The sequence below is a fragment of the Bubalus kerabau genome, chromosome 19 (assembly GCF_029407905.1).
Source record: "Bubalus kerabau isolate K-KA32 ecotype Philippines breed swamp buffalo chromosome 19, PCC_UOA_SB_1v2, whole genome shotgun sequence".
Lineage (NCBI taxonomy): Eukaryota > Metazoa > Chordata > Mammalia > Artiodactyla > Bovidae > Bubalus > Bubalus kerabau.
Window position 1 is genome coordinate 20,815,394 of NC_073642.1, and position 20,897 is coordinate 20,836,290.

Here is a 20,897-nt window from a genome sequence, read left to right on the forward strand (position 1 = left end):
TTCCATAGAGAGTAGTTGGGCTGGAAGGCATTCACTTCTGGCTTCCTCTAAAATGCGCTTTAGTCAGTCGATGTTTAGTGAGCCTGCAAAAATTCTGGAGCCAATCTCAGGTGAGGCTGAGCACCAGGTGGGGCCTACGGACCAAAGGTCTCTGCTTTGAATATTGCCCGCTGGACATTATTGACGTCCAGGTATTTCTTTTTAACTTAAATGGAAGGCACACTGTGCACCCTCCTCTACTGGGAGAAAGTGAGCCCAGTGTCTATCTACCTGCTTCCACCCCAACACACACACACACACACACACACACACCCCCCCCAACTAAGGCACTGAGGGGGACAGACACATCTTGGCAATGAGGACCTCCAGAGGCCCAGGGTGTGAACAGATGCACAGAGGGCTGTGTGATGTGGAGGAGATGGGAGCGGGTGGTGGGCAGAGAAGGAAGGGGTCTCAGGTCCTGATGGATCAGAAGAAGGAAAATGGGGAGAGGTGGTCAGGACACAGGAGACAAGAAAACCAAGGATGACCAGAAAAGGGGCAGAAAGCAGAAAATGTAGAAAAGATGAAAGCAGCAAGAGAAAACAGTAAAAGAGGGTGTGGGCAACCATACAAAACAGGAAGGAAACAAAACAGAGCAGAAGGAGGGAAGGAAACAGAAAGGAGAGAGAGATGAGTGGGGCAGGATGTGAGGAGGGAGAGAGGGAGCCAGGAAGAAGACATTAGAGGACACCAGAGCTCGGTGAAAATACCTCCTGTGAGCAGAGGGGATCAGGAGTCCCTGGGCTGGTCCTCAGTCCCTAACAAAGACCCAGCGGGCCCAGTACACCAGGTCAGCCACGTAAATCAGCAGGTTGATCGCTGTCAAGATGGCTACAACCAGTCTTTGGTCCCAGATGCACACCAAGTGGTGATGGCGGCAGCTCACATCACTGGACCGCTGGGGCTGGCCACCAAAATTCTTGTCGAACTGGTAGAGCAGCCATAGGATCAGAGCGCTGGCATAGAGGAAGATGGAGAACAGGGCCAACCCCAACAGGAAAATGGGGAAGCAAACGGGCAACTTGTTGCTATAGCCTCTCAGATACAGCAGGAGGGCCACGGCCCCCAGGAAGAGGCAGATGGAGTACGTGGCCACACACCACACCAGGGCTGGCTGGTGCAGGTACAGGGAGGTATTGCTGATGAAGCCAAAGATGACACAGGCCACGAAGTTCTCTAGCCCCTTGAGCAGTCCTGGCATGGGGAGCACATAGCAGGTGATGTGGCTGGGCCAGGCATAGATCCAGGCTACTTCAGTGGCATAAGTCACAGAAGCGAGGCAGGAGAAGGCAGTAGCAGCAATGGCGTGGTTCCAGGAGCTGCCACGAGGGACGATCTGGAGGTACGTGGTGGGGTAAATAATGGAGGCTGAGAGGTAGAGGAGGGTGGAGTAGGAGGCATAGTTGATGAGAAAGTCATCCCAGGGAAAGGGCCAGAGGAACTGGAGCCCACATAACTCAACTATGAAAATAAGGAGGGTCACAACGAAGCAGAAGCACCAGATGAACATGGACCAGTTACCTATGGTCTCCCTCCAAGTGCCAGTGGTAGCCACCAGCGAGAAGGCCAGGCAGGTGGAGAGCAGCTGCAGCAGGCGGAGGAAGTAGCCCATGACGGTTGCAGAGGCCAGGCCAGAGGACGAGCTCATGGTGAGCCTGATGGTCAGGCTGGGCATTGTCATCAGACTGAGTCTTCACTGAGGACCCACCAAAGAAAGATGCAGCTTTGGAGGTGGATTAATCAGACATCTGAAAAGAGCCTCGGGTCCTGCGACGGCTGCTGCTCAGGATCTACGGAGTTGGAACCAATGACTCAGACACTTGGGTAAAGGCACAGCTGGTCTAAGACGATTCTCCCCACCCATCACCCTTGGCCTTGTCACAAGACTTGTCTTATCCCAGAGCTCAGAGCAGGGTGGGTCTGGCCTCAGACCAGGAACATTTTGGATCCCTCTGAGCTGTGTGTCATTATCTACAGAGACACAGGGTAGGATGGTCCTTTCTACAGTCCCAACCCTTCAAGTGTGTCAAAATTGAAAAAAAAAAATGTTTTTTAAATTATTTGGTAACAAAATTAGATGTGAACAGACATGAGACAAATTATGATCTCTATTTCCCTTAGTATGAGTGTTTAAAAGTTCAGTTTCAGAAACACAAATGTGTTTGATTACAAGTGCTTTCAGACCCCAGTGGGGTGGGGTGGGATGTCCTATAGAGTAGACACACTATATGTAACTGGAGTTGAAAAAATCCTGAATTCTGGAGCATATCTAACTCCATGGATTTCATAAAATGGACTGTGGATGTACTGCTAACCCCATTTTAGAGATGAAAAAACTAAAGTGAAAGTCGCTCAGTCGTGTCCAACTCTGCGACCCAGAGAATTCTTCAGGCCAGAATACTGGATTGGGTAACCGTTCCTTTCTCCAGGGGATCTTCCCAAGCCAGGGATCAAACCCAGGTCTCCCACATTGCGGGCGGATTCTTTACCAGCTGAGCCACAACTGCTAATCCCATTCTAGAGATGAAAAAACTAAGGCTTGGTGAATCAAGGGCCTTCTCTAAGGTCAAAGTTTAGGAGTAGTAAGCTCGTATAAAAATGCCAAAGCCATGGATTTAAACGTTTTCCTCTACAACCCAGCATGTCAGCAGGGCCTGTGGGTGGGAGCCCAAGACCAAAGCTCGCGTCTGTGGGATCCAGGACCCGCCTTCACGGCCGTGGCCTCCTTCCACAGCAACCTGAAGACCCACGTGTCCCGGCCTCTCCTCCCTGCAGCATCACTGGAAGGAGCTGCCATCTGAGGGGACACAGCCCCACCCGGAGGAGGGCAGCCTCAGGGGTGAACAGGGAGGAGCCATGGGGTCAGAGCAAGGCCGTGGGAACAAGATGACATGGGAAGTAGGGGCTATTGTGAATCCCCTCCCCTCAACTTTGCCCTAACATGTGACTCTTCCTCCCTGGGACAGGGGACACCAACCCAGTATGACTCAAGATGGAGTGTCCTGGAGAAACCACAGAATAAATAACATAATGTTTGGCTCAAGCTCCAAACCTGCCATCCAGGTGGGAGTCTGGAAAGATCTAGGAGTAATCCTACGTGAATGAGGATTTCTGTGACCTGAGAGACTGGATGGCAGTTTCCAAGCTGGGAAGAAGAGGTTGAAAATGAACAAGGATTTTGTATCTGTATGCTGATATGAAGCCTTTGAATCCATTTAATGGCACAGAGGGAGGATTTAGGAAGGAGAGGCATGGGGGTTGCTGCTGTGTGACCCTGGGTAAGGCCTGTACCCTCTCTGGGCCTCTGTTCCCCCACCTGGAAAGCAGCAGTTTTCCCTGAGCTTCCCAGCAACCTCTCCTCCACTGTAATCTGTAAGCCTGGACATGATGCCCCCATCAGAGCACAGCCTAGATGTGACTGAGTCCTGCCTGCCCAGCAGCCAGGCATGTGGACTGGAAGACAGGGAGCCGGGAAGGTCATGGCTGGGACAGAGGAAGGAGGAGGAGGTGCCTGAAGGGCATGGTTTTGTTTTTGTTTGTTTGTTTTTAAACTTTTTATTTTGCATTGGGGTATAGCTGATTAACAATGCTGTGATAGGTTCAGACGCACACCAAAGGGACTCAGCCATACATATACATGTATCCATTCTCCCCCAAACTCCCCTCCCATCCAGGTTCCACATAACATTGAGCAGGGTTCCATGTGCTATATGTCCTTCTTGGTTATCCAGTTTAAATAAAACAGGGTATACAGGCAACCATAAATTCATCTCTAAGTCTGTGTATCTCTTTCTGTTTCATAAGTTCATTTGTATCATTTTTCATATTTCACATATAAGGGATGTCATATGATATTTCTCTGAAGGGCAGAGCTTTCCTTGTCTACCCTTGCTCTGAGGTTGCAGGCCCCATAGTCCTGGCTTTAGGGAAGTGTCTCAGCTCCAACTCCTCACCTTGTGCCGCCCCAAAGCCTCATTCCTGACCCAAGTGGGCAAATAGACCAGCCTCCAGGTGGCCAGGCTCAATTCTCCCTTCTCCCTCCTCCTTCCTCCCTGCTGCACACGAGCTGCAGTCACATCAGCTCTGCCGCTGAAACTTCATGAGATCCTTGAGCAAATCAATTAATTCTAAATGTCCTTTCTTTCTTCTTTCCTGTGAGTCTGAACTTTTCCTTAAAGGCTTGACTCTTAGTCATCTCCTCTCAGAAGCCTCCCTGGATCCCACCAACTCCATGCCTCATTGCTCCCAGACTGACAGTTCTCAGCCTTTGCCCTTCTGTGAAGCATCCTGGTGCGGGCAAGTCATCACAAGCTTCTGGGTCTTACCTGGGCAAGACAGGTGAGATAGGGAGGAAGGGAGGTGCTGCAGGAGCAGCAGACATGGTCCACTGTGGATGGATCTGAATACTAGAGACATAGGTTAGATTTTAGCTGTAAGTGAGGAGGCCTCACTGACATTCTCTAAGGAGGGACTGATCAGTCAGAGGCTCCCTCTGAAACTGACACTCTGACTATAGGAGGAAAATGGATGGAGGCTAATTCTGTAGTCAAGGTATGTGATGATGGGCCTTGAGCAAAGACACCCCAGGAGTGAAGGGCACGGACAGATTTATGAAAATACTTAGGGAGCAAACATTCAGCTGGTCTTGATGAGAAAGGGCAGCAATTACCAGATATTTGTTGTCCCCAAGGGCAGACTGCAACCCCACCTCTCCCTCCTGCTCCCTTTACATCTCAGACCCCATCCCAGGTGTTCCCGGCACCCTGCCCTTCCTCTGGGCACCTGAGCACTGAGTGCTTTGGGAAGGGAGAAATGGGGAAGGATATGAGGAGAGAGAGAGAGGCCAGGAAGAGGACATCAGAGGACGTCAGAGCTTGGTGAGGATACCTTTGTGAGCAGAGGATCAGGAGTCCCTGGACTAATCTTCAGTCCCTACAGAAACCTGATGAGCCCAGTACACCAGGTCAGCCACGTAAACCAGCAGGTTGATGGCTGTCAGGACGGCCACAGCCAGGCGCTGGTCCCAGGCGCACATGTTGTGGGTGAGCTCGTCCCTGCAGTCCCCATCACTGGGCCTCTGGGGCTGCCCGCCGAGCTCCTCACTGAACTGGTAGAGCGGCCAGAGGACCAGAGCACTGATGTAGAGGAGGACGGAGAGCAGGCTGAGCACTAGCTGGAAAATGGAGAAGGGGACCGGCAGCCTGTATTCACGTTCACCCAGGTCCAGCAGGAGGACCACAGCTGCCAGGATGAAGCAGATGGAGTACACGGCCACGCACCACACCAGGGCCGGCTGGTGCAGGTACAGGGAGGTGTTGCTGAGGAAGGCAAAGATGACACCGGCCACAAAGGTCTCCAGCACCTTCAGCAGGCCTGGCACAGTGTGCACATAGCAGGGGATATCACTGAGATCATACCAATCCCATACCCAGGCCACATCCAGGGCATAAACCACAGACGCGATGCAGGAGAATGCAGTGGCAGCGATGGCCCGGTCCCGGGAAGGACCATAAGGCAGGAATTGGACGTAGGTGATGGAGTAGATGATGGAGGTCGAGAGGCAGACGAGGGCAGCGTAGCAGGCATAGGTGACGGGGAAGTTGTACCAGTAGAAAGGAAAGTGGGATGGGAGCCTCCATAACTCGACCATGACTATGATGAGGGTCATGGTGAAACAGAAGCACCAGATGGACATGGACCAGTTACCTATGTCCCCTCTCCCAAAGCCCATGTCAGCTACCAGGGAGAAAGCCACGCAGGTGGAGAAGAGCTCTGGCAAGCGGAAGTACCAGAACCCTACCCAAAAGTCATCGTAGTCTGGGGATGATGCCCTAGTGGGCATGATGTTTCGATGTCCAGGCAGGTCACTGTCACCAGAACAGCAGTGGTCTTTGCTGAGGATCCACCAGAGAAAGATCTGGCTCCGAAGGTGGGTTAAGCCAGACGCCTGGAAATGACTCAGGGCCCTGTGACCGCTGAGGCTCAGGATCCGTGGAGTTGGAACCAATGGCTCAGACAATCGGGTAACAGCACAGCTGCTCCAGAATGGTTCCCCCCACCCATCACCCTTGGCCTTGTCAGGAGACTTGTCTTATCCCAAGCCTCACAGCTGGGTGTGGTCTAGCCTCAAACCACGAACATTTTGGGTCTCTCTAAATAGCTGTATGCCATTATCTATGGAGACACAGGGTAGGATGGTCATTATCTGCAATCCCAACCATTCAAAGCTCTCAAAATTGAAAACAAATTTTTAAAAAATTGTTTGGTAACAAAATTTGAGATGAAGAGACATGAGACAATTTATGATCTCTCTCTTTTTTTTTTTTTCACTTATTGTGAATGTTCAAAAGATGAGTTGCAGAAGCACTAATGTCTTTAATTACAAGGTACTTTTAGACCATAGTTGAATGCTATGTCCTACAGAGTAGATGCACCATGTCATCTATCTGGAGCTGAAAAAGTCTGAATTCAGGAGCAGATCTGACACTAAGGATTTCGAAAAAGGGATTGCAATGGTAGCACTAACCCTGTTTTATAGACGAGAAAATAAAGGCTGGAGGTATTAAGTCCTTCCCTAAGGTGGCATGACCGTAAAGTGGAAACTCCAGATAAACATACCAAAGCCGTAAGTGTGAACCCTTTGCTCTACATCCCACATGTCAGCAAGGCCTGCGGGTGGGAGCTCTGGAATGCAGGACCCGCCTTCAGGCCTCCTTCCACAGCAACCTGGAGACACACCTGCCCTGGCCTCTCCTCCCTGCTGCTGCTGCTAAGTCGCTTCAGTCGTGTCCGACTCTGTGCGACCCCATAGACGGTACCCCACCAGGCTCCCTCATCCCTGGGATTCTCCAGGCAAGAACACTGGAGTGGGTTGCCATTTCCTTCTCCAATGCATGAGAGTGAAAAGTGAAAGTGAAGTCGCTCAGTCATGTCCGACTCTTAGCGACCCCATGGACTGTAGCCCACCAGACTTCTCCATCCATGGGATTTTCCAGGCAAGAGTACTGGAGTGGGGTGCCATTGCCTTCTCCAGGGGACACAGCCCCACCCAGAGGAGGGAGGCTTTAGGAATGAACAGGGAGGAGCCATGGGGTGACAGCAAGGCTGTGGGGAAGAGGTGACATGAGAAGTAGGAACATTTTGAATCCTTTGCCCAATTTTTCCTTCACATGTGACTCTTTCCCACTGGGGAAAGGAGACCCCCCCAACTCAGCATGACTCCAAGGTGGAGCATCACAGAGGAATCATTAAAATTAAATTAACATACTATTTGGAATAAATTAACATACTGTTTAATACAGTATATTAATACAGAATAAATTAATATACTGTTTGGCTCATAAGCTCCAAAGCTGCCATCCAGACGTGAGTCTGGAAAGATCTAGGAGTAGTCTTACCTGAGCAGGATTTTCCTGGCCTGGGAGACTGGCTAGCAGCTTCGAAGCTGGGAAGAAGGGATTGGAAATGAACAAGGATGCTGTGTCTGATGCTGACGTGGAGTTTTTCAGGGCAACCCAGGGAGGGGGTGGGGATGGACGGGTGATCACCCCCTTTCAAGGGCAGGAGCTGAGAGAGGAGGCCCCTGCAGGACCCCTGAGAGGGGCCAACCCTGAGGATGCACCCAGGACTGGGGTGGGGGCCAGGGGGCAGAGTGGAGATGACTGGGGGGATGCCAGGGTCCCAGGGGCCCTGAGGCAGCCTAGTAGGGGTCTTCTGACCCAGAAGAGATGGAGGCATGGAGCCAACCTTCCCATGGAGGAGGGGCCTGGGCTGGAACTGAGACAGGAGAACAGGGGCCTAAAGGGGTTTCAGGGCTGTGACAGGGACACCTGGCCAGAGTGGCAGGGACCCTGGAGACCATGGAATTGCCCAGGTCACCTGCCCAAGACAGTCCCTCCAGCCAGGGCTGCAGTCCTGCTCACACAGGGGCTCCTCCAGGGTCCAGTGTTGGGGGAGTGAGGCCCCTCCAAGCCCTCCCCCTCCTCGGGGACAGCTGCCCTGTTTCCAAGGGACTGTTTGCTGAGAGGCCCCCAGGGCTGAAGGGCCAGCAGCCTGAGCCCCAGCCAGCTTCCTGCCATTAGGGGCCTTGTCACCTTTGCTGATAATAAACCCTGGGACAAGCTGAGGCTGGAAAGAGAAACACAGAGCAAACCTGAGAACCTCCCTGGAGTCACAAAGCTCCTTGAGCCCCATTGCAGGGGAGCCCTGGAGCCTGTGGGCCTCCCAGTGGGCACTGCCGGGGTGGGGAGGGGCACTGGGGGTGTCACACTATTTATCTTCCACTTTGTTCCCACAACCTCTCTGAATTTACCCTGTGTATGCTACTGGAGAAGAAAATGGCAACCCACCCAAGTATTCTTGCCAGGAGAATTCCATGGCCAGAGGAGCCTGACAGGCTACAGTCCACAGGGTTGCAAAGAGTAGGACACAACTGAGCTACTAACACAGACACATGCTGCTTAAGGGTAAATGATAAGCTTGGATCCTTTTCATGCCACAGAGGGAGGAGTTGGAGAAGGAGAGGATGAGGTTCCTGCTGTGTAGCCCTGGGACAGGCCTGTGCCCTCTCTGGGCCTCAGTTCCCCCACCTGGAAAGCAGCAGGTTTGCCTGAGTCTCCCCAGCAGCCCCTCCCCCACTCTCATCTGTGAGCCTGGACATGGTGCCCCCGTCAGAGCACAGCCTGGATGTGTCTGAGCCCTGCCTGCCCAGCAGCCAGACATGTGGCCTGGAAGACAGGGAGCCGGGAAGGTCATGGCTGGGACAGAGGAAGGAGGAGGAAGTGCCGGAAGGGCAGAGAAGGAGGAGGGGAGATGGACACTAGAGTTACAAGGAGGCTATGTGTCATAGAGGAACCTGGCAAGTTACTTAACAGAACCACAGTTTCCCCATCTGAGCAATGGGCTGAATACCTACTCTGTGTCAATCGATAAATAAAAAGTACATGATGGGCTCATCAGAAGGCCTGGCACATGGTACACTCAGTCATGCCAGCTACCTGTTCCCATCCCCCTCCCCCTCAGAGAGGATCCAGAAGGCCCTGCCCCACTCTGACCATAAGCTCATGCAAGACTGGTTCACTCCAGATCAGGGGCCTTAAACGAGTTTGTACTGGAGGCGGTCTCTTAATGCATTTAGTTTTCCCTCACAGTGTTTTCTGAAAGAGATGTAGAAAAGGTATTATTTCTTCCCTAAGTGTTTGGTAGCTGCCCATTGTTTTAATTTCACACAAAAATCCAAATTTCCTGCTCCTTTAAAAACCTCAAGAGATCCGATGTCACGGGGCTGTGTTCCCTTGGGGGAGGTGGCTGGAGCTGAGCATCTGCTATGTCCTCTATATTGTTTTCCATTCATATCTTTGTGTAGTTTTCCATATTTCTCTTATTCTCGTGTATAACTGACATAAAGCCGGACTATGATCATCTCGCACGTCCCGGTTTCCCCTCTTGGGCATGACCAGGCTTCCTGCCTGCTCACAGGAGCATCCAGCCCTCCATCCGTGTCCTCAACCTCATGTACAGGCTTCAACACAGGCTCTGAAATCATATTTAGACATGTGTGTACCTCCATGCACATGTGTTTGTAGGGAGTATCTGTATCTTTTTTCCTGTTTTATATGCATGAGCTCGTGTCATGCACAGGGCATCTTTTCCACCACCCCCAACAGGTGCAGTTCGTCCTTGCCAGGGCCCTAGTCCTCTCCATCCCCTTCACTTATTTCCTTCCCACCTGGCTCCCGTGGGCATTTGGACTGACCCCCCTTCTCTAGATCACCAGACCCTCCCCTGTGAGTCTCAGACACTGGGGAACCCCATTGTATGACCCTCTAGAAGGTGACTGTTGAAAACTTTGCAAATGTGCATTGCTTTGTATTTTCCAATATTTGGATTAAACCCTTTTCAGAGAGTGGACTGGGATTTGGTGGGTGCACCCTGAGGAAATGAGGGGCTCCTGAACCAGGGCTGCGCTGCGGGAGGGGCACTTACTGCGGTAAGGGGTAGAAGACAGGGGCAGGCGGTCTGAGCAATGAGAGCAGAGTCTGGCAGGGACAGGCCAATCCAAGCCTTGGGCACCACATTAAGCATTTGGGACTCAGTGGGAAGCCCATGTTGGTACCATCCCTTTACATAGAATCCTCTGGGAATCCTTCCCCCTCCCCACCCGCCCCTGCTCTGCAACCAGGATAGGAGGGTGGCAGATGTCTAACGAGAGGGATTCAAAAAGTGAGGAACACTGAACCCAAACCCACAGACTGAGCAGGCTCCCTCAAAGCCCCGGGAGGGGCTGGCATGTGCTGGGGGCTAGGAGCTCACTAGGGTAGAGGAGCCCAGGGAGACAGACTGGGCATTAGGAATTGTGACCAAATGTGGGCCCTTCTAGCTCAGTTCAGTTCAGTCACTCAGTCGTGTCTGACTCTTTGCAACACCATGAACCGCAGCACGCCAGGCTTCCCTGTCCATCACCAACTCCCAGAGTTTACTCAAACTCATGTCCATTGAGTCGGTGATGACATCCAACCATCTCATCCTCTGCCATCCCCTTCTCCTCCTGCCCTCAATCTTTCCCAGCATCAGGGTCTTTTCAAATGAGTCAGCTCTTCGCATCAGGTGGCCAAAGTATTGGAGTTTCAGCTTTGGCATCAGTCCTTCCAATGAATATTCAGGATTGATTTCCTGTAGGATGGACTGGTTGAATCTCCTTGCAGTCCAAGGGACTCTCAAGAGTCTTCTCCAACACCACAGTTCAAAAGTATCAATTCTGCAGCACGCAGCTTTCTTTATAGTCCAACACTCACATCCATACATGGCCACTGGAAAAACCATAGCCTTGACTAGACAGACCTTTGTTGACAAAGTAATGTCTCTGCTTTTCAATATGCTGTCTAGGTTGGTCATAACTTTGCTTCCAAGGAATAAGCGTCTTTTAATTTCATTGCTGCAATCATCATCTGCAGTGATTTTGGAGCCTAGAAAAATAAAATCAGCCACTGTTTCCACTCTTTCCCCATCTATTTCCCATGAAGTGATGGGACCAGATGCCATGATCTTCGTTTTCTAAATGTTGAGCTTTAAGCCAACTTTTTACTCTCCTTTTTCACTTTCATCAAGAGGTTCTTTAGTTCTTCTTCACTTCCTGCCGTAAGGGTGGTGTCATCTGCATATCTGACGTTTTCGATATTTCTCCCGGCAATTTTGAATCCAGCTTGTGCTTCCTCCAGCCCAGCGTTTCTCATGATGTACTCTGCATGTAAATTAAATAAGCAGGCTAACAATATACAGCCTTGACTACTCCTTTTCCTATTTGGAACCAGTCTGTTGTTCCACATTCAATTCTAACTGTTGCTTCCTGACCTGCATACAGATTTCTCAAGAGGCAGATCAGGTGGTCTGGTATTCCCATCTCTCTCAGAATTTTCCACAGTTTGTTGTGATCCACACAGTCAAAGGCTTTGGCATAGTCAATAAAGCAGAAATAGATGTGTTTCTGGAACTCTCTTGCTTTTACCATGATCCAGAGGATGTTGGCAATTTGATTTCTGGTTCCTCTGCCTTTTCTAAAACCAGCTTAAACATCTGGAAGTTCACAGTTGACGTATTGCTGAAGCCTGGCTTGGAGAATTTTGAGCACTACTTTACTAGCGTGTGAGATGGGTGCAATTGTGTGGTAGTTTGAGCATTCTTTGGCATTGCTTTTCTTTGGAATTGGAATGAAAACTGACCTTTTCCAGTCCTGTGGCCACTGCTGAGTTTTCCAAATTTGCTGGCATATTGAGTGCAGCACTTTCACAGCATCATCTTTCAGGATTTGAAATAGCTCAACTGGAATTCCATCACCTCCACTAGCTTTGTTCGTAGTGATGCTTCCTAAGGCCCATTTGACTTCACCTTCCAGGATGTCTGGCTCTAGGTGAGTGATCACACCATCGTGGTTATCTGGGTCGTGAAGATCTTTTTTGTACAGTTCTTCTGTGTATTCTTGCCACCTCTTCTTAAAATCTTCTGCTTCTGTTAGGTCCCTACCATCTCTGTCCTTTATTGAGCCCATCTTTGCACGAAATGTTCCCTTGGTATCTCTAATTTTCTTAAAGAGATCTTTAGTCTTTCCCATTCTATTGTTTTCCTCTATTTCTTTGCATTGATCGCTGAAGAAGGATTTCTTATCTCTCCTTGCTATTCTTTGGAACTCTACATTCTAGCTCAGTGGATATTTTATGAAGCACCTGCTCTGGGCCACACTGGACCACAGGCTGAGGACCTGGGTGAACAAGGCCTGGCCTGTCCTTGAGAAGATGGAAGGGAGGGTGACCCATGACCTGACCATCAGCACATCTGGGGGTTGTGTCCACAGAGGGAAAGGCAGGCATCCTGAGCAGGGACGGAGGATGGGGGCAGACAGGACATCAGGTCTGAGTGGAGGGTGAAGACTGTGTCTTAGTGGAGGAGCAGGGGGCTGGCTGGGGAGAGGAGAACTGGAGCCCCAGTCTGAGGAGTGGGGGCAGCTTGTCTGGGGAGCAGGAGGCAGGGGATGAGCCTGAGTTTGGGCCCTTCTGTAGGGCTTGTGGCAGCAGGGACCCAGGACAGGGTGTCAGCTCCCGGGTTCACTGAAGAGCTCTATTCTCAATGTGCTGAGCAAGCAGCACTGTAGAAACATCTGTGTCCACGTTCCCCACGCCCTGGGCTCCTGTGAGAACTGCTCCAGCCCCTCTGGGTCTGAGGCCAAGTCTGCAGCGCCCCAGTCCCACCCAGTGGATGGGAGCCCCTGGAGGGCACATGTGGCCTCAGGACCTGGATTCCGTGCCTGGCCCTGCCTAGGCCCTGGGCTCATGGGTGAAGCCAGGCCTGCTCCAGACACGTGCCGAGTCCAGGGTGTCAGGGCCCTGGGAGACTCACCTGACCCACTTCAGCCCTGGACATCAGGGTGTGAGCTGGGAAGGCCCAGGTCCCATGGCGCCTGGATTCAGCCCCCTGTCTCCTCTCTGTCCTGTGTCTGCAGGACAGCAGGGTGGGACACAGCTCAGTGGAGGACACCAGGGCAGCCATGGAGCTTCACCACATCTCCAGGAGAATCAAGAGCAGTGAGGGCTGCACGCCTGGTGGTATCAGCCCTCCCCAAGGACCAGAGGCCTTCATCTCTTCAGGACAAGAACTCTCTTGCTTTTGGAAAATGCATTTTTAGCAGTAAAATAGATCTATATTTTCTCTACTCTTTAAGATTCTTCCCTTTCTCCTTCTCCTCTCTGATCTGGCTGTTGGTGGACACCACCCAGTACTGAGAGGGCAAGGAACACTTGAGCTGGGATGTGGCAAGTGTCAAATTCCTTAACACCCTGAATCCTGCGAGTCCAGGATGAAACCTCACCTTCCTTTCCCAACTCCATCTATGCCCAGGCAGGAGGCATTATTTCCTGAGGTGATACCCAGCTCCGAGGTCCATTCATCACATCTTGAAGTTGATGCCTCAGCACTAGGGAGCTTCCAGGCAAAAGTACAGCAGGAGTGATGGGTGTCCTGCATGGTGACCTTCAGCACCTCATTCCTGCTCTTGTTTGGAAAAAAAGGAAGCAAAAGTGGTGGACTCTGGAGTCTGAGAAAAATAGGTTGGAAATCTGATTCTGTCATTTAGTAGCTGTGTGACTAAGGACTTAACCTCTCTGTGCTTCAGTTTTTCGATCTGTAAAGCAGGAAATTCTAACAATTCATTGGGCTCTTCTGAGATATTACATACAAGTCATCCAGCACCATGCATGTCATAGCTCAAGCTGCCACTAAATGTCAATATCTGGTGATTATTCTCTGCACAGTCCAGTGACCTAGCAGAGAGCAGCTGTCTTGTGCTGCAGGGCCTGGCCTCTAAAGGAAGAGCATGCACAGTGTACGTAAGGAAGTGTCCATACCAGAGCAGCGACTCACATTAGGATCAGCTGCATGTTGCTATTTAGATCTGTGTCTGGTTCCTGCTTCAGCTCCAAGGAACTAGAATCCCTGGGGGTGGGGAGTGAGGCAGATGGGTGGGGGTAGGGTGGCCCTGTTGACCTTCAGATGTTTCCAATGCCTAACACCTTGGAATGCCCTGAGGAGCTTTCTCAGCACCTTGGTACCTGAGCACGGTGTTCTCACACTGGACCAGGATCAGCATCACCTGGGGGGCAGCTGGGCCCCATCCCAAAGCTTCTGACTCAGCAGGTCTGGGGTGGAACCCAGGAATCTGCATTCCCAATAATTTCCTGTTGATGTTCTGCTGCTGGTCTGAGGACCACACTTTGAGAAGCACTGTCCACATCAGGCAAGCGTAATATGCAGCCACAGAGGAGCCAATGGCCTAAGAACTGAGCGCCTCCAGAGGGATTCCGGTCACTGGTCCAGCCTCGCCCCTGCCATCTCTCTGGGCTGCATGTTCATGCAGAGAGGGGGCACAGCTCCACAGGACGTGTCCCAAATAGCCCACTGCAGGGATGAGGGGCCCCAGGTAAGGTCAAGAACCCAAGGGATTCAAATCCAGGCCCATCTGACAGCAATGCCAGTGCTTTTTATTCAGACAGGTTTCCAGAACTGGTGCTTTGCATTCCCACCTATGACACCTGGGAACCAGTGTGAGAGGGCGGGGAGGTGCAGCTTGACTTCTCAGAGGTCTCTGCTGGAGGAGGCTCTGTGTCTGGCTGTGGAGTGGCCACCAGGTGGAGTCCTTGGATCATCTCTCCCCCAGGCTGACTTGCAGGGAGAACCAGCCTGAGGGACAGGAGGCAGACTCTGGCAGGAGGCAGGAGGGGCTGGGTCTCCAACTTGGTTAGGGGGTGGCTCCAGGGGGCAACTCCAGGGACCTCTAGATGCCCTCTCTCAGCCAATGAGCTGAGGTTGGGAGAGGCCTGGGGCAGTGTTGCAGCCTGGTGTGGAAGATGACCCCAGGATTCCTGCCTCTCAGCCAGGGTTTCTTCTAGGGTTTTAGGCTTTCTTGGAAGGAGTGGAACCAGGATTCCCAGAGGAAGAGCTTTCAAATCTCTAACCTGGCCTCCTGCTTCTGGCTCAATGCGGGGTCAGTTACCCTTGGCAGGTGCCTCTCAGCCCAGCTGCTTGTGTCTGTGAAGAACTGCTGCCCTCTATTCCCAGGTCCTGGAGCTCCAGGGACGCTTATCAGGATCTTGTTTAGGGCCCTGAGTTGGTCCCTCGGTCAAGATTGCGTGTCTTCACCTCTTTATGTCCACCTATCCCCAGGGTTTAGGGCTGGGATAGAGAGACAGGGGGCTTCCCTGATAGCTCAATTGGTAAAGAATCTGCCTGCAATGCAGGAGACCCCAGTTTGATTCCTGGGTCGGGAAGATCTGCTAGAGAAGGGATAAGCTACCCGCTGTAGTATTCTTGGGCTTCCCTTGTGGCTCAGCTGGTAAAGAATCTGCCTGCAATGTGGGAGACCTGGGTTCGATCCCTGGGTTGGTAAGATCCCCTGGAGAAAGGAAAGGCTATACCCACTCCAGTATTCTGGTTGAAGAGAATTTCATGGACTGTATAGTCCATGGGGTTGCAAAGAGTCAGACACAACTGAGCGATTCACTTTCACTAGAAGGACAGGGGTGCAGAGACCACCCTGCCAGTCAGTCCCAGCTTTTCATCCACGGGGTCCTCAGTGGAGGCTGGAGTTGTTCCACTTGACGGATCTCCCCCACCCAGGATCCTCTGTCTAAAGAGCTCAGGCTAAGGGGGAGCTGGCAAGCCTAGTGGTTCAGTCCCACTGCACCGGGACTCACTGACGTCTACAGAAAGGAAGGGTGGCTTTGTAATAAGAATTCTCTCTATGTGACTAGCATCTGTCCTCTAAGTGAAAGAAAGGCTGGACGACAGAGACCATGGCTGGGGCTCCCCTGCTGTTTGGAAGCCCCAGGAGCCTGGCCTGAGGTGCAGCCACAGGAAGGACAGGACCTGGTGGGCAGAGACTGGAGACCAGGCCCTGCTCAGTGATTCCAGGGCTGGGAGGTCCTGAGCTCTAGCCCTGTTGAGGTTCTAGTTCCTCGTCTGTAGATTGGAGATTATATAACTCTCCTAAGGCTGGTGTGAAGGTCATAGACAATGATGTGAGGGGCCAGTGAAAGAGGGGGTCCCAGTGAAAGGCAGCCTTGAACAAAGATGAACCTGAGAACCATCCATCCCCTCACCTGCACTCCTGCCATTAGCTTCTAGCTGCTTTGTCTATTTCCATTCTTTTCCTCAATGTCTGCTTGTGCTGAATGCAAACTGAAATAACTTTGGTGGGTTCTCTTTGTTGCCTTAAGATGAAACACAAACTTTTAAAATGTCACCTCCAAAGCTTTGCAAGCTCAGACCATTTTCTACCTCTCCAACCTCATCACCTCCCTCTCTGGGAGGGAGTTTGTGTTTCATCTGATTCAGGAAAATATAAGAAAATGAGAGTTCTTGCACTGAACTTGCAAGAGATAAATGCATACATGCTCATATCAGTAAAAAAAAATTCATCAATTGTCAACTCAAATAGAAGTGAAAAGTTTTACTCAAGTCAACAAAGAATTATAACCAGGGAGACAGTCTTTCAGAAAGCTGTGAGAACTGTGCTGAAGAGTTAAGGGTTGGAGATAGTATGTGTGTGATTTGGAGAAGGGTACATGCAACCAAGCATACATCTTAGCCAAGTTATTGTTCTTCAAAAGGGTCAGATACCAGAGTTAAGGATTTAGTGCTTTTTTAAGTATGGGAAGATGCAAGAAACTGGGTTCATAGAAATTTCTCCTAAAAATATCTATCTGAGGACCGGTTCTGCCAGTTTTGCTACAACATAAAGTGCTTCTTCCTGATTTCCACCCTGAATTCATTTCAGGGTAGATTACTTTCAGGATAGGTCAGTGACTGCAGTGATTAATGACTTGATTCCTTTAGAACCCAGTGGTGGGCAACATTTTTTACTACTCAATATTCTCCATTTGTTTCTGTCTTAATTTCAGCTAAAGTTTGGGAGGTGTTTTTGACCAATTTGCCCCAGGATGCTAAGAATGCTCGTTCCCTGGTCAGGTAAAGATTTCATTGATAGGCTACTCAGCAAGCAATTACTCATCTAGTCTTGGTAACAGTAGTCAAAATCCTCTGGACCAACTGTCTTACTAGTCTGTCAGCTCCAGGAAATGTTTCCCTCCTGTTGCTTCTTCCCATATCCAGAGTCACACTATTACAATCAGTGATCTTAGAATTATACATCAGTCAATTGTTTCAAGCCAGTTAATCATTAGTTTTTTCAGGGGCTCAATAACACATTGTGAAAGCAAGAAACAAGAATCTTGTCAAACAGGAAGAATAGAAGTAATAAAATAGTGACATCAATAAGGTCATTTGTAAGTAGTAGTAGTTTCTAAGGAGTCACATGGCTGGGCCCAGAACAGAAATATTGATCTTTATGGTGGAGCAGGTATTTCTGCCCTTGTGAAGGTAGGTTTTATACACAATGCAAATACACAATGCATACCAGAGGGGAGGGAGAAGGTTCAAATGGGCAGAGAAAATATTTATGTTTAAATTTTTCTTGTCTTGTCTTAAAATAGCAAGTCTATTTCATTGCTTCTTAATGAAAGCTTCCCATGGCAGTTTTACCTGCCATGGGAACTGCCTCCTGGGAGTCCTCCCCCTCCACCACACCTGCCTGTGGGTGAAGATCCCAGGCTTCCTCCCAGCACAGGAGTGAGGGGCAGCAGCGGGGGTCCTTCCTCCCAGCGCAGGAGTGAGGGGCAGCAGTGGGGGTCCTTCCTCCCAGCGCAGGACTGAGGGGCAGCAGCGGGGGTCCTTCCTCCCAGCACAGGAGTGAGGGGCAGCAGAGGGGGTCCTTCCCCGCCCCTCTCCCACAGCTCTGCTTGCCGGGTCCCTCTGGGCCTGGTGACACCAGGATGCTGGGCTCTGAGGCTTTGCATTTGAGAGGAAGAGAGGAAGAGGTCTTTCGGTGCCTTCCCAGTCACCAGTTCCTGTAAACAAACTGCTACTGGCCTCAGTGCAGTGGAACCCACAGGCACATATACAGGTGCACACAGAGACACACAAAAACACCCACCGAGCCTGCACACAGGCACACACCCTTAAAGAGAGGCATCCAGGTGCTTTCCTGGCCCCTTTAAGAGTTCGGGCACAGGAAGCTGGCACTGGGGTGGGCCTAACCTCTTGTGTCCCAGGCTAGGCCACCTGTGACCAAGGGTCTGGTCCAGGTGTGGGTGGGGCATCAGTGGAAGGGGCTCCACGAAAGCCAGGTTTGGGTGAGGGTGCAAATTAGATAGGATCCTTCTGAGCCCTAGGCAAATTTGGGGCAATTAGAATATTTGGATTTTGTGGAGGTTTTTCTTTGTTTTCCTTCATCTTTATATTGAAATTGAAAAGGACACTATAAATGTGGGAGGGGGTACAAGTCTTTGTCTGTGATTGAGAAACAGACTATGTGATTGAGCAGAGACAATGATGGACACGAAAAGCTCTGTGGAGTTTCTCTAAACTATATGTATTTACATAGATCACATTATGCTTCAGCATATGTGTGTGCACCACACACTCAAGCCATGCAGTTTCTATGACAATGACATCAGCGTTGTCAATGCTGTCAAATGCTACCCCCCCAAACTGCCCACTGGAGAAAATTTGAAAAGAAACTTTCCCTTTACAAATAGGGTCACCTACTAATTTTTGCTGTCTTGATCAGAAAAAAGAAAAGAATAGGAAAAAAGAAAAGCAGGCTAACATCCCCTTTAAGGCTGGCAGGACCATGCTCTTCTCCCTGTAGAGGAAGGACCTGCTGCTTTGATCACTGAGGCAGGAGGGCCACATCACTGTCCCTCACCAACACTGCAGACAGGTGTCTTCAAGACCTTGTGGTTTTTTTCCTAGATCCTTTTTAATTTGCCCAGAGAGGAGCTGGATTGGTTAAGACACTTCTGTTAAGACACCCTCTAGGCAGCAGATAATTAGTAAGCCTGGGAAAATTCTCCAGTCAATCTCTGGTGGGGTTGTGCAACAAGTTGGGTCTCAATCTAAGGTCTCTGCTTCAAATTTCCTGCCCACTTGACATTATTGACCTCTAGAGATTTTATTTAACTTAAAGGGGAGTGCATTGTATAGCCCCCTCCACTAATAGAAATGAGGACCTACCTACCCCCAACACCCATACACCCCCCATAAACACACCAACTATTACCCCCAGGGGGACAGACACACTTTGGCAATGAGGCCCCTCTGGAGGCCCAGGGTGTGAACAGCTGCACAAAGGGCTGTGTGCTGTGGAGTCCGCACCTTAGGAGGCGGGAGGGGGCGGTGGGCAGAGAAGGAAGGACTCTCAGGTCCTGATGGATCAGAAGAAGGAAAATGGGGAGAGGTGGTCAGGACGCAGGAGGCAAGAAAACCAGAAAAGGGCCAAAAAACAGAAAATGTAGAAACAATGAGAGAAGCAAAAGAGAATGTGGGCAACCATACAAGACAGGAAGGAGACAGCAGAAGGAGAAAAGGAACAGAAAAGAGAGTGAGATGCATGGGGAAGGATGTGAGGAGGGAGAGAGGGAGCCAGGAAGAGGGCATCAGAGGACATCAGAGCTCAATGAGGATATCTCCTGTGAGCAGAGGATCAGGAGTCTCCAGACTGGTCCTCAGTCCCTACAGAGACCTGGTGGGCCCAGTACCCCAGCTCAGCCACATAAATCAGCAAGTTGATGGCTGTCAGGACGGCCACAGCCAGGCTGTGGTCCCAGGTGCACATGAGGTCATCAATGCAGCTCACATCGCTGGACCGCTGGGGTAGCCCGCCGAACTCCTCATAGAACTGGTAGAGCGGCCAGAGGACAAGAGCACTGATGTAGAGGAGGACAGAGAACACGGTGAGCACAAGTTGGCAAATGGGGAAGGGGATGGGCAGCCTGTCCTCCCATTTGCCCAGATTCAACAGGATGGTTACTGCTTCTGAGATGAAGCAGATGGAGTACACGGCCACGCACCACTCCAGGGCCGGCTGGTGCAGGTATAGGGAGGTGTTGCTGAGGAAGGCAAAGATGACACCAGCAACGAAGGTCTCCAGCACGTTCAGCAGGCTGGGCACGGTGTGCAGGTAGCAGGGGATCTTGAGCTTGTAGAAGTTCCACATGCCCGCCGTTTCTATGGCATAAAGCACTGACGCGATGCAGGAGAATGCAGTGGCAGCGACGGCCCGGTCCCACTCAGGGCCATCAGGCAGGAACTGGACGTGGGCGATGGAGTAGATGATGGAGGCTGAGAGGCAGATGAGGGCGGCGTAGCAGGCAAAGGTGACGGGAAAGTTGTACCAGTAGAAAGGAAAGCGAGGCTGGAGATCATTTAACTCAATTATGACTATGAATAGGGTCACAATGAAACAGATGCACCAGAAGGACATGAACCAGTTACCTATGTCCCCTCTCAAAATGCCCATGTCAGCCACCAAGGAGAATGCCACGCAGGTGGACAAGAGCTGCGGCACGCGGAGGAACCAGAACACTCTGTTCACGTAGCGCCAGGATGGGAGTGTCACCCTGGTAGGCATGGTGTTATGAATGTCTGGCAAGTCACAGTCACCGGTCTGGCAGTGGTCTTCACTGAGGACCCACCAAAGAAAGATCCGGCTCCAGAGGATCAGACACCTACAAACGGCTCAGGGCTCTGTGACGGCTGAGGCTCAGGATCTGTGGAGTTGGAACCAATGGCTTCAGACGATCAGGTAACAGCACAGCTGCTCCAGAATGGTTCCCCCCACCCATCACCCTTGGCCTTGTCAGGAGGCTTGTCTTATCCAAAGCTCCCAGCTGGTGGTGGTCTAGCCTCAAACCATTAACATTGTGGATCTCTCTAAGCTGGGAATTATCTATGGAGACACAGAGACGGATGGT

At 51.0% G+C, this 20,897-nt stretch overlaps 3 protein-coding genes across 3 annotated transcripts; all 3 read right to left on the reverse strand.

Moving 5' to 3' along the window:
• Positions 1–692: 692 nt before the first annotated feature.
• On the reverse strand, positions 693–1,921 carry LOC129634014 (myeloid-associated differentiation marker-like). Its single transcript, XM_055555980.1, has one exon. The coding sequence runs from the start codon at positions 1,721–1,723 to the stop codon at positions 794–796; it is 930 nt and encodes a 309-aa protein (XP_055411955.1). The 5' UTR covers positions 1,724–1,921; the 3' UTR covers positions 693–793.
• A 2,642-nt stretch (positions 1,922–4,563) lies between these two features.
• On the reverse strand, positions 4,564–5,884 carry LOC129634503 (myeloid-associated differentiation marker-like). Its single transcript, XM_055556748.1, has one exon. It carries the CDS (start codon positions 5,882–5,884, stop codon positions 4,961–4,963), a length of 924 nt encoding a protein of 307 aa, XP_055412723.1. The 3' UTR covers positions 4,564–4,960.
• Positions 5,885–19,627: 13,743 nt separating this feature from the next.
• On the reverse strand, positions 19,628–20,554 carry LOC129634259 (myeloid-associated differentiation marker-like). The gene has a single exon (XM_055556359.1). It carries the CDS (start codon positions 20,552–20,554, stop codon positions 19,628–19,630), a length of 927 nt encoding a protein of 308 aa, XP_055412334.1.
• Between the last annotated feature and the right edge of the window lie 343 nt (positions 20,555–20,897).